At 53.1% G+C, this 20,268-nt stretch overlaps 1 protein-coding gene across 1 annotated transcript; it reads left to right on the forward strand.

Annotated features, from left to right (window-relative positions):
- Positions 1–3,931: 3,931 nt before the first annotated feature.
- On the forward strand, positions 3,932–18,221 carry RBPMS2 (RNA binding protein with multiple splicing 2; the record flags this gene model as incomplete). Its single annotated transcript, XM_010192064.1, has 6 exons — positions 3,932–4,009; positions 4,671–4,709; positions 5,268–5,330; positions 6,908–7,058; positions 7,661–7,809; positions 18,159–18,221. Coding segments are annotated over 6 exons (543 nt in total), but the record flags the coding sequence as incomplete, so codon positions are not given.
- Positions 18,222–20,268: the final 2,047 nt, after the last annotated feature.

A 20,268-nucleotide genomic window follows, 5' to 3' on the forward strand; every position in this document is an offset into this window, starting at 1 on the left:
CTGCTGGTGACATAGAAAGAAGGCTTGGTGTATATAGTGGTGGCTCATCTCCAGGAAAAAATGGCGTGTTGCTGGGGGTGGCCTCCTCGAGAAAGGGGAAGGTCCAGTGGCACCATGTGGATGAGACACTAGAGCACGTTCCTGCTGTCCTCAGATGTCTCCTAACCATTGCTGGTAAAGGCTTGTGTGCTCTGGGTGCTGGGACCGTGACCTCAGAACCTGGCCAATCTTGGGGGCTTGGAGTGGCCACAGCTGTGCAAGAGCAGGGCTGTGGGCCCTGCAGCTAAGGGGTTGATCCTGTGCAAGGGAGGGCTGGCTTCTGGCAGGATTCAGAGCAGTCTCTGAGCAAAAGCCCTGTGTTGGAGACCTACCAGAGCGGCCTCGCTGCAGGTGGGCACCCGTGCTTCTGCATCTCATGCTGCTGACACAATGCTACCCTTGCTGGGCTGCAGGGCAGTGTCTGTCTCCGCTTGGGGCTCCTTTTGAGAACTCTTATTTAAAAGCAGATGTGGGTGTCATAAGACCCATGCCGACCTCCTGTTGATGCTGGAGCTGCGGTGGGAAGAGGCAGGCCCTGCTGCTTGGCTACTTCAGGGCCTTGGTTCTGCTTACCTGGCTGTGCTCACAGTGGATTTGTGTCTCTTCTGGAGACACAGCTGTGTAAAGACTGCTTTAGAGCCACCAAGGACTTGAGCACTGAATGGCTTTGTCCTTGTCCCTCCCCTCTTCTGTGTGGGAAGCTTTGCTGGGATCCTCCCTCTCCAAGAGATGGCCTAGATGGTCTTGTCCCTCCTGGCTCAAATACTGTTTTCCATGGCTCTCCTCCATCTCTGCTGGCTGCTTGGACTGGGGACACCCCCAGAGGAGGCAGTGATGGGGAAGGGAAGGCGTTTTCTGCAGGGACTCCAGCAGCACAACCCTGCTGGGCTGTCCTGGGCCAGAGCTGTTCCCTGCCCTGCTGCTCTCCCTGTGTGTGTTTGTGCAGCTCAGATCTCTTGTCCCAGGCAAGATGGGGCTGCTCTGACCTGGTATCTCACCTTGAGCAAGCATATCAACAAGGTATTTCTGGAGATCCATTTCTGCTGTACCTTTTCCAAGTGCCTTGTCCCTTTCCTCCTCCATGCAATTTGGCCCAAGCAGTTCCTGATCTAGCCCAATGACCTGGCCTTGTTGCTTCTCCTAAGCCAAGGACCTTTCTTAGTCTGTCTTGATGCTTGAGGAACTTTGTTTGAAGATCTTAGCTGGTGGCACTTAGGATTGCCCAGGCTTTCTTTGGGGTGATGCCAGCCCTTGGTGGGTGCTGTAGGTTGGCTGGGATCCCCCTTCCAGTGCCACAGACTGAACCTGGAGGCTGAGGGAACCTTTTGGCCCATGAGAGAAGGTCCCTTGTGCCTGCCCTTGGCAGAAAATTATGGGGCTGACATTAGAAGCTTGTTACCTCTGACAAAGAGCTTTCCCAGGTACCTGCATTGCTCTGCTCAGACTGTTGTAAGGGCTCCAAGTAGCTGACTTTCCCCTTCCCCAAGCAACCGTGTGTCTTCCATTCTGTCACGCCTGTCGCAAGGACTTACCGAGTGGCACATCACGGGACCATTTAGAGACCCAGCAGGGATGCAGATTTCTATCTGCTTGGAAGAAACATCCATTCTGGGGTCTGAACACAGTCAGATCCTGAAATATTGAAAAGGGACGGTGCTTTCACATGGCTGAGGCACATGTGTGCACAGTCCTCCCCTACAAGAGATGGCTGTGCTTCTTCTGGGAATGCACTTGTGTAGCTCATGCAGAAGTGCAAGTGCCAAAGCCTTCAAGACAGCCAGCAAGCTGAGAGACAGTGCCAGTGCCCGCTTCTTGCTGGGCATGAGGTGGCCCTGGAATGATGCATTGAAGCATCAGATTGAGGGGCTGGTCTTGGGCATGGAAGATGTTTCTGGAGTGCTCCAGGTAGCATCCTGCTTCCCTAGACAGGGCAAAGTAAAAGCTAGGATGTGTGGTAGGGCCATCCACACTGAGGGGTCAGGGAAGGGGACAGGAAGGATGCTCTGTGGTAGCAGCCCTTAGTCTTAGCATGCATGGAGAGTAAGAGGGGTAGAGGTACCCAATACTTCCATGATTACTGTCCATCCTGGAGGGCTTCAGCTGCTCCCTGAGTTGGTGTGGATGTTATCTCTCTGCCCTGGCAGAACTGTTTTGGGCACAGGAGCTCAAGGAGGTGTGTGTTTTCTCCTGTAAACAGGAGAAACTTCCCTGCTTGGAGGAGTCTGAATGCGGCTTCCCCCAGAGACCTGCAGGGTGAGGAGTCTCTTTCTGCATGCTCCTGTGTTTTCAGGTGGCTGCAGTCTTCAGCCCAGGAGTGGTGCAGCCATGTGCTGCTGGTTTCTGCGGCAAAACAGTTTTAATGAGATGTCAGATACAACTCACTTCGTCTGGGGAAGGGGAAATGGTGGAGCAAAAACTGAAATGGGTGCTTCTGCCCTGCAAAGGCAATGAGGTCACTCCAGACTGGAAACAGGCCAGGAGATGGGCTCTGGCTTAGGGATCCTGGTCCTGCTGCATATGGTGCAGCTCCTAAGCGTTTGGCAATGTATGGTGCCGTTCTGAGCAGTTGGGCATCAGTGCTGTCCTTCTTGTGGCTTGTTTGGGACTGGTTTGGTGGGTGGCACCCCCATGCAATGAGAAGTGAGGAACGTGGAGCTCCATCTCATTTCCATAGTCCTTCTGTCTTCCCTTGCTTCTGTCAGCGCTAGCAAAGCTGTGCTTGTGGTCTCCCAGTCCTTGTTGATGATGACTGGTGTCTTGGTGACCTCTGTGGTGCACAACTTCCCTTCCCAGCTCTGTGCTGATTTACAAGAAGTCTTGGCAGCTTCATTATGCTGCTTTCTATGGAAATAGGCTGCCAGCCGTCCTTTCCCAGTGCAGGGAGAAGGTGGCCATGATGGTCTTACTGTTGAGCATTGTTCACCCAGACCACGAGCATTTAGTGCTGTTTTTTCTTCCTGGCTATTAATTTGAACTATTATAGATAATGTCAACAGGCTATCCATTGAAATCTTCCTCTGGTACTGTATTTTTGCTTATACATGCTGAGTGCATTTGGACTTGGTACATGACTTCTGCAGCTTGGAAGGGACTTGGTGCAGCACAGCTGCCTTTTGGCTGGGAACAGACACTGCAGGAGCTGGTTTGGGAGCAACTTCTGAAGGGTCTGATGTGTGCTGGGACAGACTCAGAAGTTGTCCTCCCAGTGATATTCTGGGGCTTTTGCACAGGCTAGGTGTTTTGACACTGTCAAAAGAGTCAAAACACTCAGTTTGACATGCAGGTGTTTTTCAAACTTAAGGTCCAGTCAGAGACTATGGGGATGGTGTCTGTACCCTATTCAACCTAGACTATTCTGCTAGAGTCTGAATTTTTGTAAAGGTCTAAATCCTTTCAGGATTTCCTTTGCTCTGCTCTGTGATGTCCAATGCCAGGACAAGGGGCAGTGGTCCCAAGCTGGAGCACAGGAGGTTCAACCTGAACATGAGGAAAAGCTTTGTCAGTGTGAGGGTGCCAGAGCATGGCCCAGGCTGCCCAGAGAGGTTGTGGAGTCTCCTTCTCTGCAGACATTCAAAACCCTCCTGGCCGTGTTCCTGTGTGACCTGGTCTGGTGATCCTGCTCTGGCAGGGGTTGGACTGGATGAGCTTTCGAGGTCTCTTCCAACTCCTGAGATTCTGTGATTCTGTCATTCTTTGTGGCAGGGAGGAAAGGACTAGGTATATTTTCTCCTGGACAATGCTCCTCCCATGTAGGGAATGGTTAATGCATGCAAGGCCACCTTTGGTGCAAGGTGTCCTACTCTGATTGCATCTAGCTTCTGAATTGTGCTCTGTACTCTCACTTTGGTACTAAGCATCTCCTTTCGGTAGACCTCATTGACCTCTCTCTTAGGTACGGACGCTGTTTGTCAGTGGTCTTCCTGTGGATATCAAGCCCAGAGAGCTCTACCTACTCTTCCGACCATTCAAGGTAAGAAGGTCTTCACATTTGCTCTTTGGTGAGAACGATGCTGTCTTGTGGACAACTCTGCAGCAAAGATCTCCATCAGAGGGGAAGTAAGGATGAAGCAGGAAGGTAGGCCTTCTGTGAAAGCTTAGGGAACCTGGTGTGAAACCAGCATGGTATCCCATGGCTCCTGCTCAGCTGGGTAACCTCCCCTGGAGCCTGTGGTTGAAATAGTGCTGTCTCCAAGCTTGATGAAGGCTGCTTGGTCAGCTCTGCTCCTCAGCTGGACCATCCCTTCCTTGAGAATGTGTCCTGTTCCCCTAGCTGTCCATCCGTCACCAGATCACCACATAGGCTGTCCTTAGGGGAAGTGGGTTTCCCTTGTTTGCACCCTTCTAGCACGGGGTGCTCTGTGTTCTCTGGGCACTAGCCAGGCAGGGTGGTCGGATGACCATCACTAGCTTGATGAGGAGCTAGAAAATGGGATTTCTTCCTAAAGGGCCAGTTGAGATACCTGTGCTGCCCTTAGACAAATCTCAATCTCCTCTCTTGGTGGGAAAGAGGAGAAGTATTAATGTCCTGTTGCAGACCCTGCCCTGTGAGGGGTTTGGTGTCATGTCATGCCTCGGTTGTAGCTTGGCTCCTTCAGGAACCTGACACTGACTTGCTTTCTTCCCTTCTGCAGGGTTATGAAGGGTCACTGATCAAGCTAACTTCAAAGCAGGTACCTCCTTCTTCCAGCTTGGGTATTTTTGGCTTTTACTAGAAAACCAGATGTGCTGGGAGGGACAGGGGGACAGATACCATCTCACTGTGTAAGGTGTTGCCTGTGCTCAGTGCCATGTATACAGCTGGGTTCTGCTCACCCTCGCTGTCCTGGTGGCCCCAGGCTCCCAGCATGTGCTGAATGGCTCCATATCTTCCCTGCTGCCCAGGGGCATGTGGGATAGGTGAGACCTTCAGCCTCAAACCCTGTGCTGCCAGAAACCTTCCCCAGGCTCATCCTAATCAAGGCAGCCATTTTCCTTGTGGGCAAGGGGTGCCCTTGCTGGGGGCTACCAGGGCAAGCAGTGCCCCCACATGTAGGAATGTCACAGCATTTTGGCCTATGCCAAAGCACTGGACCAATGACCTAACAGCTTTCAAGCTCCTCTTGAAGGCCCTCTGCAGCTTTAGATGATATCATCTGCTTGCTGTAAGCTGTCTAGGGCAGAGGGGGTGGCAGGGCAGTCTGAGGAGCTGGAAGAGTCTTCCGAACTGAAATTGGCATTATTTCTTTTAGCCAGTTGGTTTTGTGACCTTTGACAGCCGGGCTGGTGCTGAAGCAGCAAAGAATGCCTTGAACGTGAGTACATGATGTGCCGGGAGGCCCCAGGGAGCACTGGCAGTCACACACCCTGCCTGACCTGGAGCTGTGGGCTATAGTGATGCTTGGCTTGTCCATAGCATAGGAAGGATCCGTGTCTTGGCTGTGCCCTTGAGTATGGAAGCTAAATGGTCCTGCAGCATCCCACCAAGGAAGCAGGAGAGCTGCTCAAGGCTGACATCAGCCTGAGAAAATGGATGCAAACTGCCGCGTGCATAGCGCAGGTGTAGTTTCTAGCCACTGGAAGACTGCTGCAGAGCCTCTGAGGGTGCAGGGAAAGAACAGCTACTTCTTTTCTTGACTCAGCATGCACCTCCTTACTCAGCAGCTGATCTCTGATAACAGGATCCAAGCTGTCAGTTGTGTTCCTTATCAATTAAGTGCTTCGCCCTGTATGAGGAGGAGTTGTGGACTGAGAGACTCCCCTTGTTCAAATGAACATGGATTACCAATGCGTGCTGATGTGTGGTGAGGCCTGCTCTTCAAGGAGCTTTTCCTGCTGTCTGCACTGAGGTGGGGGCTCATCCTAGCCTGACTGCTTGGCTTGGAGTACCTGAAGCAGGCAAATCTTCTCTGGGGAACCAATCCCCATGAGAACAGAGGTGTTGAGGACATACGTGGTTCCCAGGCATATACAGACATAGAGCAATACCCAATTGACATCCTGTAATGCTTTAATGAGGCATATGGAGCTGAACTTGTGTTTAGCATCAGCTTTTTGAGGCTTTAGGTCAAGCTCAGCAGGGTACGTGGGTAATGAAACTGGCTTATTGCAGATCTGGTCTATCATGTGGCTGTAGGTCTTTCTTGGTGCCAGTGGCCTTGTTAAAGCCTTGCTTTATCAAATGTCCTCATGAAAAGTGTGTGGCAGTTCAGCAGAACAGGTCCTTGTCCTGGACTCTGGCCTGCCAGGACCAGAAGGCACCTGTTTCAGAAAGGAAGGAAAGCAGCTTTGCCATGCTGTTGTTTCCATGGCAGGGCATGAGGCAAGGACAAAGCTGTCTGGTACGGACTCTTTAGTACATTCCCAGCACTTCCAAACTGCTGAAGCTCAAGAGACTTGAAGATGGTCAACATGGCAGGCAAAGTGATCTCCGTCCCATGTGGTCCTGCAGAAGTTAGTGGCAAGATATGCTGATGTGGTTCTGCTCTGCTGCAGAGCTTGCCCTGGGGCATGTGGTAGTGTCTCTGCTTTGGCTAGCAGCAGGTGTAGCAGCACCTCAGATAGGAGCTCCAGTATATATGGGGTTGTCCCAGCTCCAGCAGACAAATCTTTCCTGACCGGTGTTGGTAGCCATCGCTGCTGTGCTGGTTGGTGAACTGTACATAAGGAGCAAAACTGCGTCCCTTGAGTTGGAAGCTGTGGTCCTAAGCTGGCTAAACATAGAAATACAAGCATGTAGGAGCTTCCAGTGAGGTGACAAAACACATGGGCTGTGTGACTGCAGCATGATGGCCTTGGTTGCCTGGTTGGGCTTTGCTCTATGAATAGTTACAGCCTGTGCTAGATTGGAAATCTTCCCTCTGAGAGACTCCTGTGCTTTCTTCTGTGACAGGGCATCCGCTTCGACCCAGAGAACCCCCAGACCTTGCGGTTAGAGTTTGCAAAAGCCAACACAAAGATGGCCAAGAGCAAGCTGATGGCCACACCAAACCCCACCAATATTCATCCTGCCTTGGGCGCACACTTCATTGCACGGGACCCCTGTGAGTATGCTGGGAGGAACTTTGATGTCGTGGCTGATCCAACCTGGGAGATGGTTTACCATGGGAATGCTGCCAGGGTGGAAAGCAAACAATACCCACGTATTCTTTGGCTGGTACAGGAAGACCAGCATGTTAGGGTTGCAGGACAATAACGGGCATCTGGTAAGGCTTCTGGCCAAAACTGTAGGTGTTGGGAGAGCAGAGTTGACTTTGGTGGCTGAAGTGATACCATAAGTCCTTTACACTATCTGTAGATGGGAAGCAGAAAGGACAAGTCCTGTGCCATGCACACTCAGCATAGCCTGGTGGGGTGAGCAGCCCTGCTGAGGCTTGTTGGGCAGCCTGAAATGGGGTGCTGAGAGCCTGTCTTCTGTCCTGCCATCCTGTGGCACCAGCCCTGTGCCATGTGTGCGAACTAGCCTGTCCAAAGCCCATGTGGGGCAATAAGCAGTGATGGAGCATGTTCCTAGACCCTCTTGGCATGACTGGGAGGCCAGCGGAGCAGCTGAAAATCTAGAGGGTTGGAGATCTAGAGCCTGTCCCTGAAACAGGCTGTTGGGGCCAGCTACTGAGATGCTGTCACCTTGTCTCCTCCTGTCTAGATGACCTGACTGGAGCAGCTCTTATTCCAGCGTCCCCAGAGGCGTGGGCTCCCTACCCACTATACACCACAGAGCTAACTCCTGCCATCCCCCATGCCGCCTTCACGTACCCAGCAGCTGCTGCTGCGGCCGCTGCTCTTCACGCTCAGGTGAGTCGCTCCCTGCATCCCATGCCAGGAACCAGGCTCTCTTCTCTCCCCTGTCCCTGGTGCTTGCTCCTCTGGGTCTCTGCTTGGCTGATTTGACCCTGACCTCTGCACCTTGGCTCCTGGGCAGAGCCTCCTCCTGGCTGGAGTGCATGGGGGGCCCCCAGCAAACTGCAGGGGAGAGGTCTATGTGGCCAAGTGCAGTCAGAGCTGGTCGATCATTTCTGACCCTGCAAGAGACAGGGCAGATGGGGAAAGTCAGGGCTCAGTTTCTGGCTGGCTTTGCTGGTCTCCATTACTGGAGAACTGTGTTGTGGGACTGCTGGGAAGAAATGCCATATGCCAGCAAGTAAAATAGCTATGAAATGTCTTCCTTGAAGTCACAGAGAAGGCAATGGGCTTGGTTTGGGGCTCAGCTGGAACCCCTTTGGGCCAAGTGACTAATGCTTCTGAAGCCAGAGGGGGATGTCCAGCAGGAGATGAGTGATCAGAGCCTAGCGAGTGGCCATAGCCAGGGACTTTGGGATGGTGGCATTAGCCTCTGGATGCAGGCTAGAGAGGGTCACTCTGCACATGGATGTATGGAAATGGTGATGGGGGTGCAGCCAGCTGCCTGGTGTCCTGGTGTCAGCTCGCTGACAGCTGGAGATGTTGAGATGTAGTGGTCTGATACTGGAATGCTCTAACGTACGAAGGCCAACACCCATGCCGAGCGTCAAGTCCCCGAAACCGTGGAAATGCAGAGGGAAAGCCAAAACAGAGAAAGTAGTGTCCTAACTCCAGATTAAGGTGCTTGGTTTGGAGCACCTGTACAGGAGAACCTGAAGTCCCTGCCCTGCTTGGTGTTACCAGCTGTGCTCTGCCTGCTTTGGTCTCTGCTCCTGCCATGGGGGACCAGGGCAGCAGGGCTCTGGGCTTAGGCCCCAGAGCATTGAGGTATCTCCTCTGCTCTCTGCCCTGCCAAGCAGGCTGTTCAGCTCTACTCTTCCCTGCTTAAACTGAAAGGAAGAAGAGCTGTGTCCCTTCGCTGTGTCCACCTGCCCGATAGTCAGGTCAGTTGGTCCTTTGTCATCCTCTTGCTCCCACAATGGTCTTGACTGTCACTACCCAGCTTCAACCCAAGCTTGTTTCCCAAATGCAATATGGAAACACTGGATGGATGCAAGTTCCTGGCCTGTGTTGGCTTGTCTGTCCTGCCCCTCACATGCTTGCAGGTCTCGTCTGTACTGCTTTTGCCCTTCTACTGGTGAGTTAGTGTTGGGCTGAAGCTCCTGCAGCATAGGCAAGAAGCATGTGGGGCCCAGGGCAGGTCCAGGTACTTGCTTGTTCTTTGAAGGGCTTCCACAGCCAGGCTGCTCTTTCAGGTAGGGTGGTCCTTCACTGGGAAGGTTGTGTTTGCTGCTGTTCTCCAAAAGTTATTGATGATGCCCACAGCTACAAGAACATCTGAGTGTGCTCTGTTCCTAGGCAGCCTAGGAGACCAGATGTCTTCCTTTCCCTGCCCCTTGTGTGCAGGGTGGTGGAGCCAAGGGCTGCCGCAGGTTGAATTGCCCCTGGTAGGGAGGACCAGGAAAAAAACCCTTCTGGCCTGGCTGTGATGGTGGAGGGAGGCAAAACCATTACTGCAGGCCCTTCAAGGATGATCACTGGTAACTGTATGGGGATCCTGAGTATAAGGGTTAGACACCAAAACTTTAGCTTATGGTAGGGGAGAATACTCTGCCCTCCTAAAGCAGAGGGTATCAAGGAGGCCTTCAGCCTGATCTTAGTTCCTGCCCTCCAGTTGGCAAGCTACTTGTTCTGGACAGATAGCTTAGCTTTCAAAGAAGTCTTCTGGTCTGAAGAATGACCTTAAGGCTCCAGGGAGCTCCCTGTAGAGGTAGGACTCCTTGCTCAAGGAGGTCTGTGAGTGGTGATGTGCCCCTACGCCTTGGAGAAGCCAGAGTAGCACCTCCAGGCTGTGGCCATGCCCAGACACAGCTCTCTTTAGAAGAAGAGCAGCCAGGCTGGCCAAGCACTTACAGTCGCTCTTTGCTGCGTTGTGCCTGAGCCAGCAGTGACCGTGCAGGGAATCATTCTGGCACAGTATACATCACCAATAAAGTTTTATGGGGTTAAACATTACTTGGGCTGGCAGCACCAAGCTGCTCAGTCTCTGAGCTGGAGGCCTTTCCCTTGCAGAGCTGAGGCAGGGTGGAGCGAGTCAGTGAGATGACTTTTGCTCACAAACTGGGCTAAAAGCTGTAACCTTGGTCTTGGTGTGCTGAGCCCTCTGCTCTCACTGGTGGGTGCTGGCTCACCTTGCTGGTGGGGTCATGGGCATGTGGGTTGTTCTCCAGGCCAGCTGTAGGTCTTCCTCCTGAGACTGACGTTGACCAGAGGACATTCATGGGGATGGCTGGAGCTGTAGCAGCTCTGTAGCCTACAGTCCTGGAGCAGGCCTGAAGTTGGAGGCAGCAGCTAAGCTGAGAGCTTGTTGCAGAAGATTTAAAGCTGAAGTGCTTGTCCTGTCACAGCTCTGTGTCTGAGTCTGGTAGCGAGTGGGAGAAGAGGTGGCTGTCCTCTGTGATGAGCCCATGCAACCTCCTGAAGAGCTGCCCAGAGGGCCCGTAGGAGATGGCACGAGGCTGGCCCGGCCTTGGCTCGTGCACTGGGAGCCATCGGTAAGCTGCCTGCTGATGAGACTGGTGGTGGCTGCTCCTGGCATCACTGAGCCGCTGTGCCATGGTGATGCTCCCAGCAGGTGCCAGGCTGCTGTAGATGTGACCATGGCCTGGCCATGCACTGCTAAGAGCCTCTACTGGTGGGGACTCCACCAACTTTGAGATTGTCCCATCTGCCCTCCCACCCTCTCTCAAACCCCTCCTTTGATGTCCCTAGTGAACTCCAGCCATGATGCCAGCGCAGGCTAGCCCTGAAGCTCAGAGCTGTCCCTGGACATGGGACACCCTAGTGATGCCTTATTGCAGCTAGTGGAGTGGCTGTACTGCAGCTCCATTCCTAGAAGTGTTAAGCATGATGGCAGCCACGTCTGGAAGGACTGGTAAGGTAACCATCTCTCCTCCAAGGTGCACCATGGGATTTGCAAGCTTCTGCCCATCTCTGTAGCCCGTATCTCCTTGGCAACCCAGTGCATGGGCCTCACGCTACCCACCCACCAGAGCCTGGGGAATGAGATACCAGGCCTTCTTTCTAACCCACATCTCCAACTTGGCAGCACATGACATGGCGCACACAGCATGGCACCATCTTACATCAACTCCTCCCAGCTGAGCCAGGCTCAGCCAGGTCCTGCTGGTGGGAGGGGAGCAGCCCGGTTGAGGGCAGAGACATCCCTGCCACTCGGTGTGAAAGAAACCAGGTTTCTCCCCAACCACAACCCTTCGAGGGCAACCAGAAATACACCTTGACCTCACTCCTGGCACACAGTGGGGGAGGCGAGTGACGTGATAGCGATAGCACACAACTAAATTCTAGTGGGCACGTTAGACAACAGCACTTGCCGGTCACTTTGTTCCAGAATTGCATACCGGGACAGACCCTGCCTTTAATCATGGGTCTAATCTCACCTTTTTCCTCTCCAGTTACTGGAAACGGAGCAAGTTCCTGCCTGGAGCTTGGCTTCTCTCTTTCAGACTGAAATCCCAGGCAGGACACAGCTCTTGTGAGCCATAACGAAGGAAATTGGCAGCCTGGGAGAGATGGGAGCAGCATAGGAAACTGGGAGCTTGAGAAGAGGGAAGATGGTCTGGCCTAGGACTGTTTGGAAGGGAGGATGGTTGCCGTGGTCAACTCTGAAGGAACAGAGACCTGGCTCACTTCTTGCAGCGGTTCTGGGTAGACTTTTTTCCTCCATGTGGTAGTGATGTTGGGAAAAGAAGTCATCAAAGATGGGACCTCAGGTCTGCCTTTGTCCTTGGGAGAATGTGGGGTGCAAAGATGTGCAGAGCATCTCCTGAGAAGGCGAGGAGCACTTGGCACAAGGATAGAGACAATGATACAGCTTGTCTTGTTCTCCTTGGATCTGGTGAACAATTTCATCCATTGCCTGTGTGATGGAGTTGAGCTGCATTGTGCCTCTGATATGAAAGCACTTGTTTTGGAGTGCTGCTGGGCCAAGCCCTGAGTGGGCAGCAGGAGACATCAAGGACTACTGATACTTCTGGAGCTCCTCTGCAAAGAGATGCTTCCAGCTGTGGCAGCACCCCTGAGGGAAGGACTTGCCCTGGAAAGCAAGGGTTAGATGCAGGATTCTTTTATAAGAACATGGATGGTGGTTCTTGTAGGCTGATGTGTTGGGTACCCAGAGCCTGGGAGACTGTCTGTGGTAGGTACTTCCAAGGCAGGGAGCAGATCATGGACTGAAAGCTCGCAGCTGCCTATCCTTTTGGGAGTGGACTACCCAAGGTGCCCTTGGAGCCTCTGGCAGCCTTGTCTGGAGGCTTTGAGGAAATGGTGGAGGTGGGTCTCTGAAGCTGGGACCTGTCCAAGTGAGTGGTGGGTGGCAGGAGCAGTCCTGGATCATGGTTCAAGAGCCCAGTAGGACCCTGAGGCTTCCCAGCACCAAGTTGAGGCAGAGCCCATCGATGGAAGGGGAGGTCAGTGCTCAGAAAACCCTTTCTCTCTTGATTGCTGCTTGGGCTGGCTCAGAGCAAGCTGGATCTCGTGAGCGGTGGCTGCAGCTGTGGATGGACATAGGCAGAACCCAGTGGCTGTGATCTGGTGTTGGCCCTAGAGAACTGGAGCTGTGGTAAGATCATGCTGTGGTGGGTTCAGGTGGTGTGCCCCTCCTTGGGTGCTGTTTCCTGTTGGAAGCTGGGTGTGTGACCACCTGGGTGCCTCTGGCCTGGCTGAGCCCTGCTGCACTGAGCAGTGGCCACCATGGAGAGCTGCTGGATCAATGGGGATCCTGCCTTTGTGCACCACTGACCTCCAGACTGACTTCATGGTCCCATCTGCAAAATCTCCTGGACTTCATGTTGTGGCATTGAGCTTTGTGAGACCCTCCCTGGAATGACTGGCTGGAGACAATGACAGATGTCCTGTACCTGGGACCTTGCTGACTGTTCACTGGGGCTGTCATGTAGGACTTGCCAGGATTATTTTTTTCTGGGCAGTCTCCAGGAGATTCACATCTTCCTGGAGGTGTGAAGCACTCCTCAAGATCTTCATGGCTACAGTGTTTTCCTAAGCTCTAGTGACTTGGTACTGGCATAGGCTGGTTAAGCAGCCCTGAGAAAGCTCTCCCGATGCCAGCTGATTCCCTCTAGCCAGAGAGAAGCAGGCAGGAGATGCTCTTAGCTTTTCCAGGCACCCACTGAGCAGAGATTCTCATTAAACCACATCTGGTAAGTGAACTGGACCAAGATGGTGTCAGATGTGGCTTCCTGACCTGTGGCCAGCACCGGCTCTCCATGGCTACCTCAACCCAAATGAAAACAGCACAACTTGCTTCCACTCTGGGAAAAGAAGTGTTTGTTCGCTGTGGTCTGCAAGATGCGTACATCTCCATGAGCTGTAGCACAGGCTGCCTCAGTGCCCAGGGGGTAACAAGGATGGATGCCTGTTGAAGCAGCAGGATGGATCCGTGCCTATCATCTTCTGCATGCTCCTCAGTATGGTGTAAGATTATGTGCTGATCCTCCAGCTCTCCCTCGCTGTGGCTGCCTGGGGAGAGGTGTGTGCTTGATTTGACTGCAGCAAGGTTTTCTTGGTGTGGTGGGCTGAGCTGCTCGGGTCCTGCACAGCACACAAGTTGTTGGATGCTCATCTCCTCAACCCAGCCCTCTGAAGGACCCTAGAAGCAGGTAGCTTGGGTGAAGTGCCTGCTGCTGAGGCTGGAAGTGTGTGTCAAGAGAGCACGAAGGGATGACGTCGGTGCCTTGTGGGTCCACCTTTGCAGGCTGTCCTTGCCTGCCCTGGTTGTGTTCCCATTAGGACAGGCAGGCCATCCAAGCTAAGGGGGACTTGAGGATGGATCTGTGTGTTCAGTCATCATTCCTCTCTTTCTCCTGCCAAAAGAATTGCTTTCCATAAGGATGGTGGGGAAGATAGGAAATTTAAATTCTGAGGGTAATTGGGAGAGGCAGTGGAGGACTTGACAAGGGGAGTGAAGCACTGATGGGGTGCTTGTCTGCCTCATTTATAATTTATTTGTGATTTTTAGGTAGCACTGGTCTTGTGCTGCAGCAAGGGAGAGGCTCTTCACTTCTGGATGTTTCACTGGGCCTCTTTCAGGCGGCAGGCAGAGGCATGGATTTCTCTTCTCCAGCTGTTTTCTGGGACAGATGTTGAATGCAGCAGCACAAGGCTGGCTGCAGTGGTGTCTGTTTCTTTCCTACATGCAGGCGAGCAGGAGGTGTTTGCAGTGGTGTGGCCAGACTACTTTCCAACTGTGAGCTAATGCAGCTCCAGAAACAACTGCGTCTCTTCCAGTAAGAGCCTCCCTTGCTCTGCTGTCTTTGCCCAGTGCTGGATGTCTCCATTCACACTTTCTCAGCTTCCTCCTTGACACACGTGTAGCATTTTGAGAGATAACAGATCTTCCGAAAGCCCTCAGAGAAAATTGCTCCCTACAGGGAAGTGCTCTGGCTTGACCTGCCAAGTTGCCCTCCTCTTGGAACAACTCTGGGGTCTCTTGTGATGCTGGTCTCCTCTTCCAGATGGCTCTGGGCATTCCCCCCTGTTTGCAGAGCCTCTCTACTCCTTGGCAAAGGCAAGGTGCCTGAGACACTTTGAGGGATGTGGAGAGATAATGGCCTTGGCAGGTGTCACTGTCCTAAAGAGCATGTCCTCTTGGCTAGCTGCTGCCTCCAGTCTGGCTCTTCCAGTGTGTTCTGATGGTTTCAGAAGCATGTAGGAGAGTAGAATGAACTAGGAGGCTAGTGAGGGAGTGTTCTTGCCTCATCCCATCAAGCCCTTAATCCTTCTGTGGGCTGAAAGCCCTGGCAGGTCATTCCCTTGCCCTGCCAACATGTCAGAGCCTTGGCTTGTACCCAGGGTCACCCCATCTGCAGGAGGTCCTGCCAGCCCCCAGGCTGAGCCACTCTGGATGCAGGGCTGTGCCACTGCCAGGTGGGGCCACTGCGAGTCAGCCTGGTTGGGTTTGTGCATATGAGCATTGGAGATCTACAGGAGGAGGCAAGGAGATGTGGTCCACCAGAAGAGGAGGTTTATTAGTGCCAGAGCTACAAACAGTGCGTGTTTTAGGAGAAAAAGCAGGATTTCTGTTGAAGCTGAAAGTGCTGGAGGCTCTCAGCAGGCTTGGGGTGGAGCGTGCATGTGGGGCAGAAGCTGGCTTAGACCCCGAGGAGGGTATGAAGAGCCACCGGGTTTGGGGAGCAGGCATGGCTGATGCGTGCAGCTGCTGTGCCTGCTCACGTAAAGCAGTGCTGAGCCTGGTGTGGGATATAGGCAGCTCTTCGGGTTAAGCACTCGAAGCCTTGTGAATGCTGGGGGAGTTTCCTGTTGCTGCTGGGCAGGAGGAAACTACTTCCAGCTGTGGAGGGGAGGGGTGCTGGAGTGGGAGTCAGTGGCCAGGGAGTTAGGACTGCTGGCTGCCGAGATGTGGCTCTGCTGAGCAAGCACCTTCTGGTGACAGGGCTGGGGGGTGCAAGTAACCCCCATCCTTGCACTGGCAGCTGCTGTGGTGTCCCCAGAAGGTGTCAGTGGTGCTGCTGCCCTACCTCGGTGTGAGGAGATAACGATGCCCCAGAGCAGTGTGGTGGCCCCAGGCTGGGGATCAAGGGTGCAGCTGAGCTGGGTCCTTCTCACAGGCTGATGGAGATGTGAGGGCAGGATGTGCATGGCACCAAGGCAGCACTTGGCACTAGATGAGACCCCTCACTGGGGAAGAGGGTCTTAGTTACATCCATACCCTTGACTCCCTCCACCCAAGGCTGGGCTGACTGGGATGCACCTGGGTGCTGTGCCATGGAGCAAGCTATGGGGCCAGCTGGGAGCTGAGTTGGAAGGTGTCTCCTTGCCTCATGAAGGTGTCTGGCAAGGAGTCTGACCAGCCCAGTGTGCCTGGCTACAGCCAACTCCCTCGAGTGTGGAGCTGGTGCCTGAACAGGAGCCTGGGACTCAGCAGATCAAACCCAGCTGATGAGAGGCTCCTGCTAGGACAGAGCCTCTCCAGACTTGCAGGCTTCCTCCCTGTAAGAAGCATCATAAGAGAAGAGATTCAAACAGCCCCAGCATGAGATCAGGGACCTCAGTTACTGGCATTACAGCCCTTGTGATGGTAGAGAGAGGATGGGCAGCTGCGTTTTCTGGGAGGTGCTTGTTGTGCTCCTGTCAGGTGGCTGCAGTGTCAAGGTCTTGGCCAATTGTTGTGTGTCTTTTTGTAAAGGAATGAATGCAAAGTCAGGCTTTGCACCTCCATTGGCTGTCAGTCTTCTGCTTTTTACAGGGGTGAAGGGAGTGGAGTTTGAAGGGACCCACTGAGCATGTGCTGAGCTTGGAGAGTAATTCAAAGGGCTGTCACTGGGTCTCTGGGTGTCCTGGTCTTCAGGTCTGTTTCCTGAGACCTGTGTACAGCTTCTGGAGGTCTCATGCAGCTGGGGTTGGGGACACAAGTCTGCATCTCCACTCCTGGGTAACTTTGCAGCAAGACTTGTGTTGCATGTAGTTAGAAAATGCCTACCTCAGGTTCCCCTTCATTGCCAGGTGTCATCTCAGCCTGGAGTGGCTTTCATGATGTCTCTTGCATGCTTACAGCCTGCAGTGGAGACCTGACTCTGGCAAGAGCTCTGTTAGAAAGGGGCTGGCAGGATTCCCCTTGTTGGTGTGATAGTAGTGCATCAACCATGCCGGAGTCAGATGAGCTCCAAAGCCTCTGCCTAAGTGGGTGCTCTGGCTGTGGTTCTTACTTTACCCAACTGGCTTGGGACCTTGCTTTGAGAAAGTCTGCCTGTCCTTGGCCAAGGGTCCCTCTTGGTGGGAGAGTGCCATGCGTGGGGGTTGGAGCTGGTCTGGGAATGCTGGTTTTTCCCTCTGACCCTGGACTGGTGCATGTGCCTGGGAGCAAAGCCCTAGCCAGGCTTCTTCAGGCAAGGGGATAGCCTTGCTGGGATGGTCTGGCAAGAGGAACAGTTCACGCTGGGCTCTAGGGGGTTTTCTGCCTCTTTTCTACTCATCTTAGAGCAAAGTCTGTTGTTCTGCTGGTACCCAGAGCCCTTGCAAGCAGCAGCAGGACCGAGCTGTGTTAGCTGCTCCTGCCTGGATCTGTGCTCGGTCAAGTGGCACAGATTCCTCTCCTACTGCTCTCAGGTATGAAGCTGCTAACGCAGCCCAGCCTGACGTGTACCGGTCTTGCAGACCAAACGGGAGCATCTGGATGTCTGATGCTATTTTAAGGGATGCTGCCAGCTTACTGCATCTACTGACAGGCTGGAAATTGTCTGCTCAGCTACTGTTCCCATGTCTGCTCCTTGGGTCCACATCCAGCAGCCCTTCCTCAGCAAGGAGCAGGTCTGAGCAGTAGATGTGGCAACAGTGACCTGCCACAGAAGCCTGGTCTGGCTGGTTTGCAGGTCTACCAAGCTCTTCCCCTGATGTGGTCTGCCTGGAGCCTCTTCTGATGGCTGAGTCGTGGCTTAGGAAACTTCATGGGTTTCCTCTGTGATGGATGAGCCAGTCCTTACCCTGTGCCTGTCATGTAGAGATTCTGGTTTAAATGCATGGTCTCGAGATGGCTCCTTCTGCTGGTTGAGGGCAGAGCAGCCACCACCTTGGGGTGCTGCATGCCCGAAGTGAGCCTTCTCTGCCCTACCTGAGCCTGAATGGGGGGAAAGATGTAAACCTGGGGTGTGGGAAGCATGTTGAGGTGGAACAGCCACTTCTGCAGTGGTAACCTTCATAGGTAGCTTGGTGGTGAGGAGCTTTCTTAGCTTGAACGGTGGCCTGCGTGTTGCAGTGAGCTCAGTCCAGGCATAAGCGTGCATTTGAGGGCTGTCTTCTGGTTATGCCAGTAGGCAGAAAGTACTTGAGATGCTGAGGTAACCCCTGAGATGGGGTGCTAGCTTCCTTCTTCGATGTGTGGTATCATGCTGTGCCCCTTATGGGAGGACCTGGCTGTGTCCCAGTGCCTGGTGAGCCCGAGCCTGTCCTTGCATGAGCCATCAGAGCCAGCCAGTGTGGGGCTGGCATGCTGGGCAGTGCTGGCATGGTGCAGCCCCAGGCTGGGATGGTACTTGAGTGGTACTTGGGGCTCACCCTGGAGCCTCCTTTCCCGTGCTGGAGACCTCTCTACTCAGTGTATCTCATATATGGCCTGAAGGAGCTGCAGGTTTGGGCTCTGGTTGAGATAATCCTGGGTCATGGACCTCTGGCGTGGCTTTCTTTTCCAGATGCGCTGGTATCCTCCCTCTGAAGCTACCCAGCAAGGATGGAAGTCTCGTCAGTTTTGTTAGTTCATTAGTAAGTAATTGCTCTTAGAGATGGGTCCTTGTCTTGCTTGTCCCTGGTCTCCTTGGGCCCTTGTGGGGAGGAGGGAGAGGAGCTTGCGCTCAGCCCTCTGCATCCACTCAAGGATGAGGTGGGGTTGCATTGATGGGTGATGGGGCCAAATCCACCCTGGTGGGAGCAGGGACACCTATCAAGCCCTGGGGTGGGGAAAGGGCTATGGGTGCCGCTCGGGGAGCAGGTCCGGCCAGCCACGCTCACCACCACTCCTCTCCTGCAGCGTTTCTCCTCGGCTTATGTTCCTCCTCCCTGCCTCTCCGGAGGGATGTGCCAGGGACGATCGCTCGGACTCCTCTTGGTTTAGTTTGCGGCCAGCGGACAAGGTGCCCGACCCCGACGCTCCCCTCTACCCTGGGGCTGCCAGCAGCCGCCTCTCCCTGGACTGTGAAGCTGCCCCGCCGTGGGCCGTGCGCTGCCTCCATCCATCCATCCCTCCCTCCCTCCATCCCCAGGACATCCTCCCTAGCTGAGCTTTGCCGTCCAGCTGTGCCGAAACCCAGCCGGGGGGCTTGGTCCTGGGCTTCCCCAAGCTCGCCCTGTCCCGGCAGGTCAGCTGAAGGAAACGAAAGGCAATGGGTTTTGCATGTTTTCTGGCATGAATTAAAACACTTAACTTGTGTATGTGTGAGTGTAAGTTTGTTTGTTCTAGCGTTTGTGTAACCGTTAGCAACAGGTCTTGGCCCAACAGATTGATTCATCAAGGTTTTCATCTTGCTTTGGTGAAGACTTGGCTTTGAGAAATACTAACTGTCCTTGTCTCACCCCTTCTCCCACCTCCACCCTCCCCTTCCCAGTACAACCAGAAGAATTTGAATTTCTTTTTTTCTTTCAAAGTACAATGCACTGGGTTTCTGTTCTCATCCATTCTTCTCTGGTTTTAAAGTCAGGGTTATTATATTATTTCTTTTTTCCTTCTTCAGGCTTCTATATATAGAATGGCTGTAAAATGTCTAACCTCTTCTTTTTTTTTTTCCACATCCTTCTGATTGGAGAGCATCCAGTCCTGCCAAATAATCAGCCATCCTTATGGGAATACCGAACAAAAAAAAAAAGTACGAGTATTTTTGTACCATGTGTAATAAGGAAATATTTATGCATCATAAAGAATTTCTTGTGTGTTTGTGTGCAATTAATTATTATTATTATTATTATTATTATTAAAGAGAAATTGTAATCCTGTAAGATAAGTTAATGTTTAGTTAAAAGTTTGAAAGAAGGGTTGTCTTCTGTAACAATGATTCAGTCAGGCATAGTAAACAAGAAATTGTGCAATTTTTGTTTTAGCATCTTATTGCTTGGTATTGAAGTGCTTTAAGTATTATATGACCATGGCTGTCTCGCTTGTATTAAAAGATTTGAGAATAAGTTGCTATATAATTGCTGATCCTATGAGAATGTGAAACTGGATAATATATGAAATGCAACAACAGAAAATATACCCAGAGGCTGCTGTGACTCTTTTTCTGTGATCCGTTGTCTTTTCTTCTGCGCCTGCATTGGGGTGCTTCAGCCTGGGTGGTACCTGCCCAGGCCCCTGTCCCAGGCTGGCTGGGAATGCTGCTGCGGATCACCAGTTGGGTTGGGGCATCTCCTGCTGTAGAAGAAGGGCAAGTCTTTGGCTGGGGCTGTTGATGCTGAGCTCTTCTGGAGGCCTCTAAGAAGGCAACTATGAGCTTTCCTGGGTGTTTTTGTTTTCCTCCCCCAGTGCCTGCAGAGGCCGAGGGCCTCTCCTCTGTGCCAGCTCTGTTCTTCACTGCCAGTGGTGCAGTGTGAAGAAGATATGTCCATAGAAGGCAAACATCCTCTGCAGCATCGTCTGCGCCCGCCCAGCTCCTCCTCCAGCGCAGGATGCCTTGGCCAGGGCCTTATCAGTACCTGCTTAAACAGCTGTGGGAACCCAGCCTGGGGCAGGGGGTGGTGGTCGTGGCTGGGGGGGATGTTACAGCATGTGGGTGTACCAGAGGCAGCTTGCTTAAACCCCAGTGGGGTGGTCTA

The sequence above is a fragment of the Mesitornis unicolor genome, unplaced genomic scaffold (genome assembly GCF_000695765.1).
Source record: "Mesitornis unicolor isolate BGI_N332 unplaced genomic scaffold, ASM69576v1 scaffold35890, whole genome shotgun sequence".
In the NCBI taxonomy this organism is placed as follows: Eukaryota; Metazoa; Chordata; class Aves; order Mesitornithiformes; family Mesitornithidae; genus Mesitornis; species Mesitornis unicolor.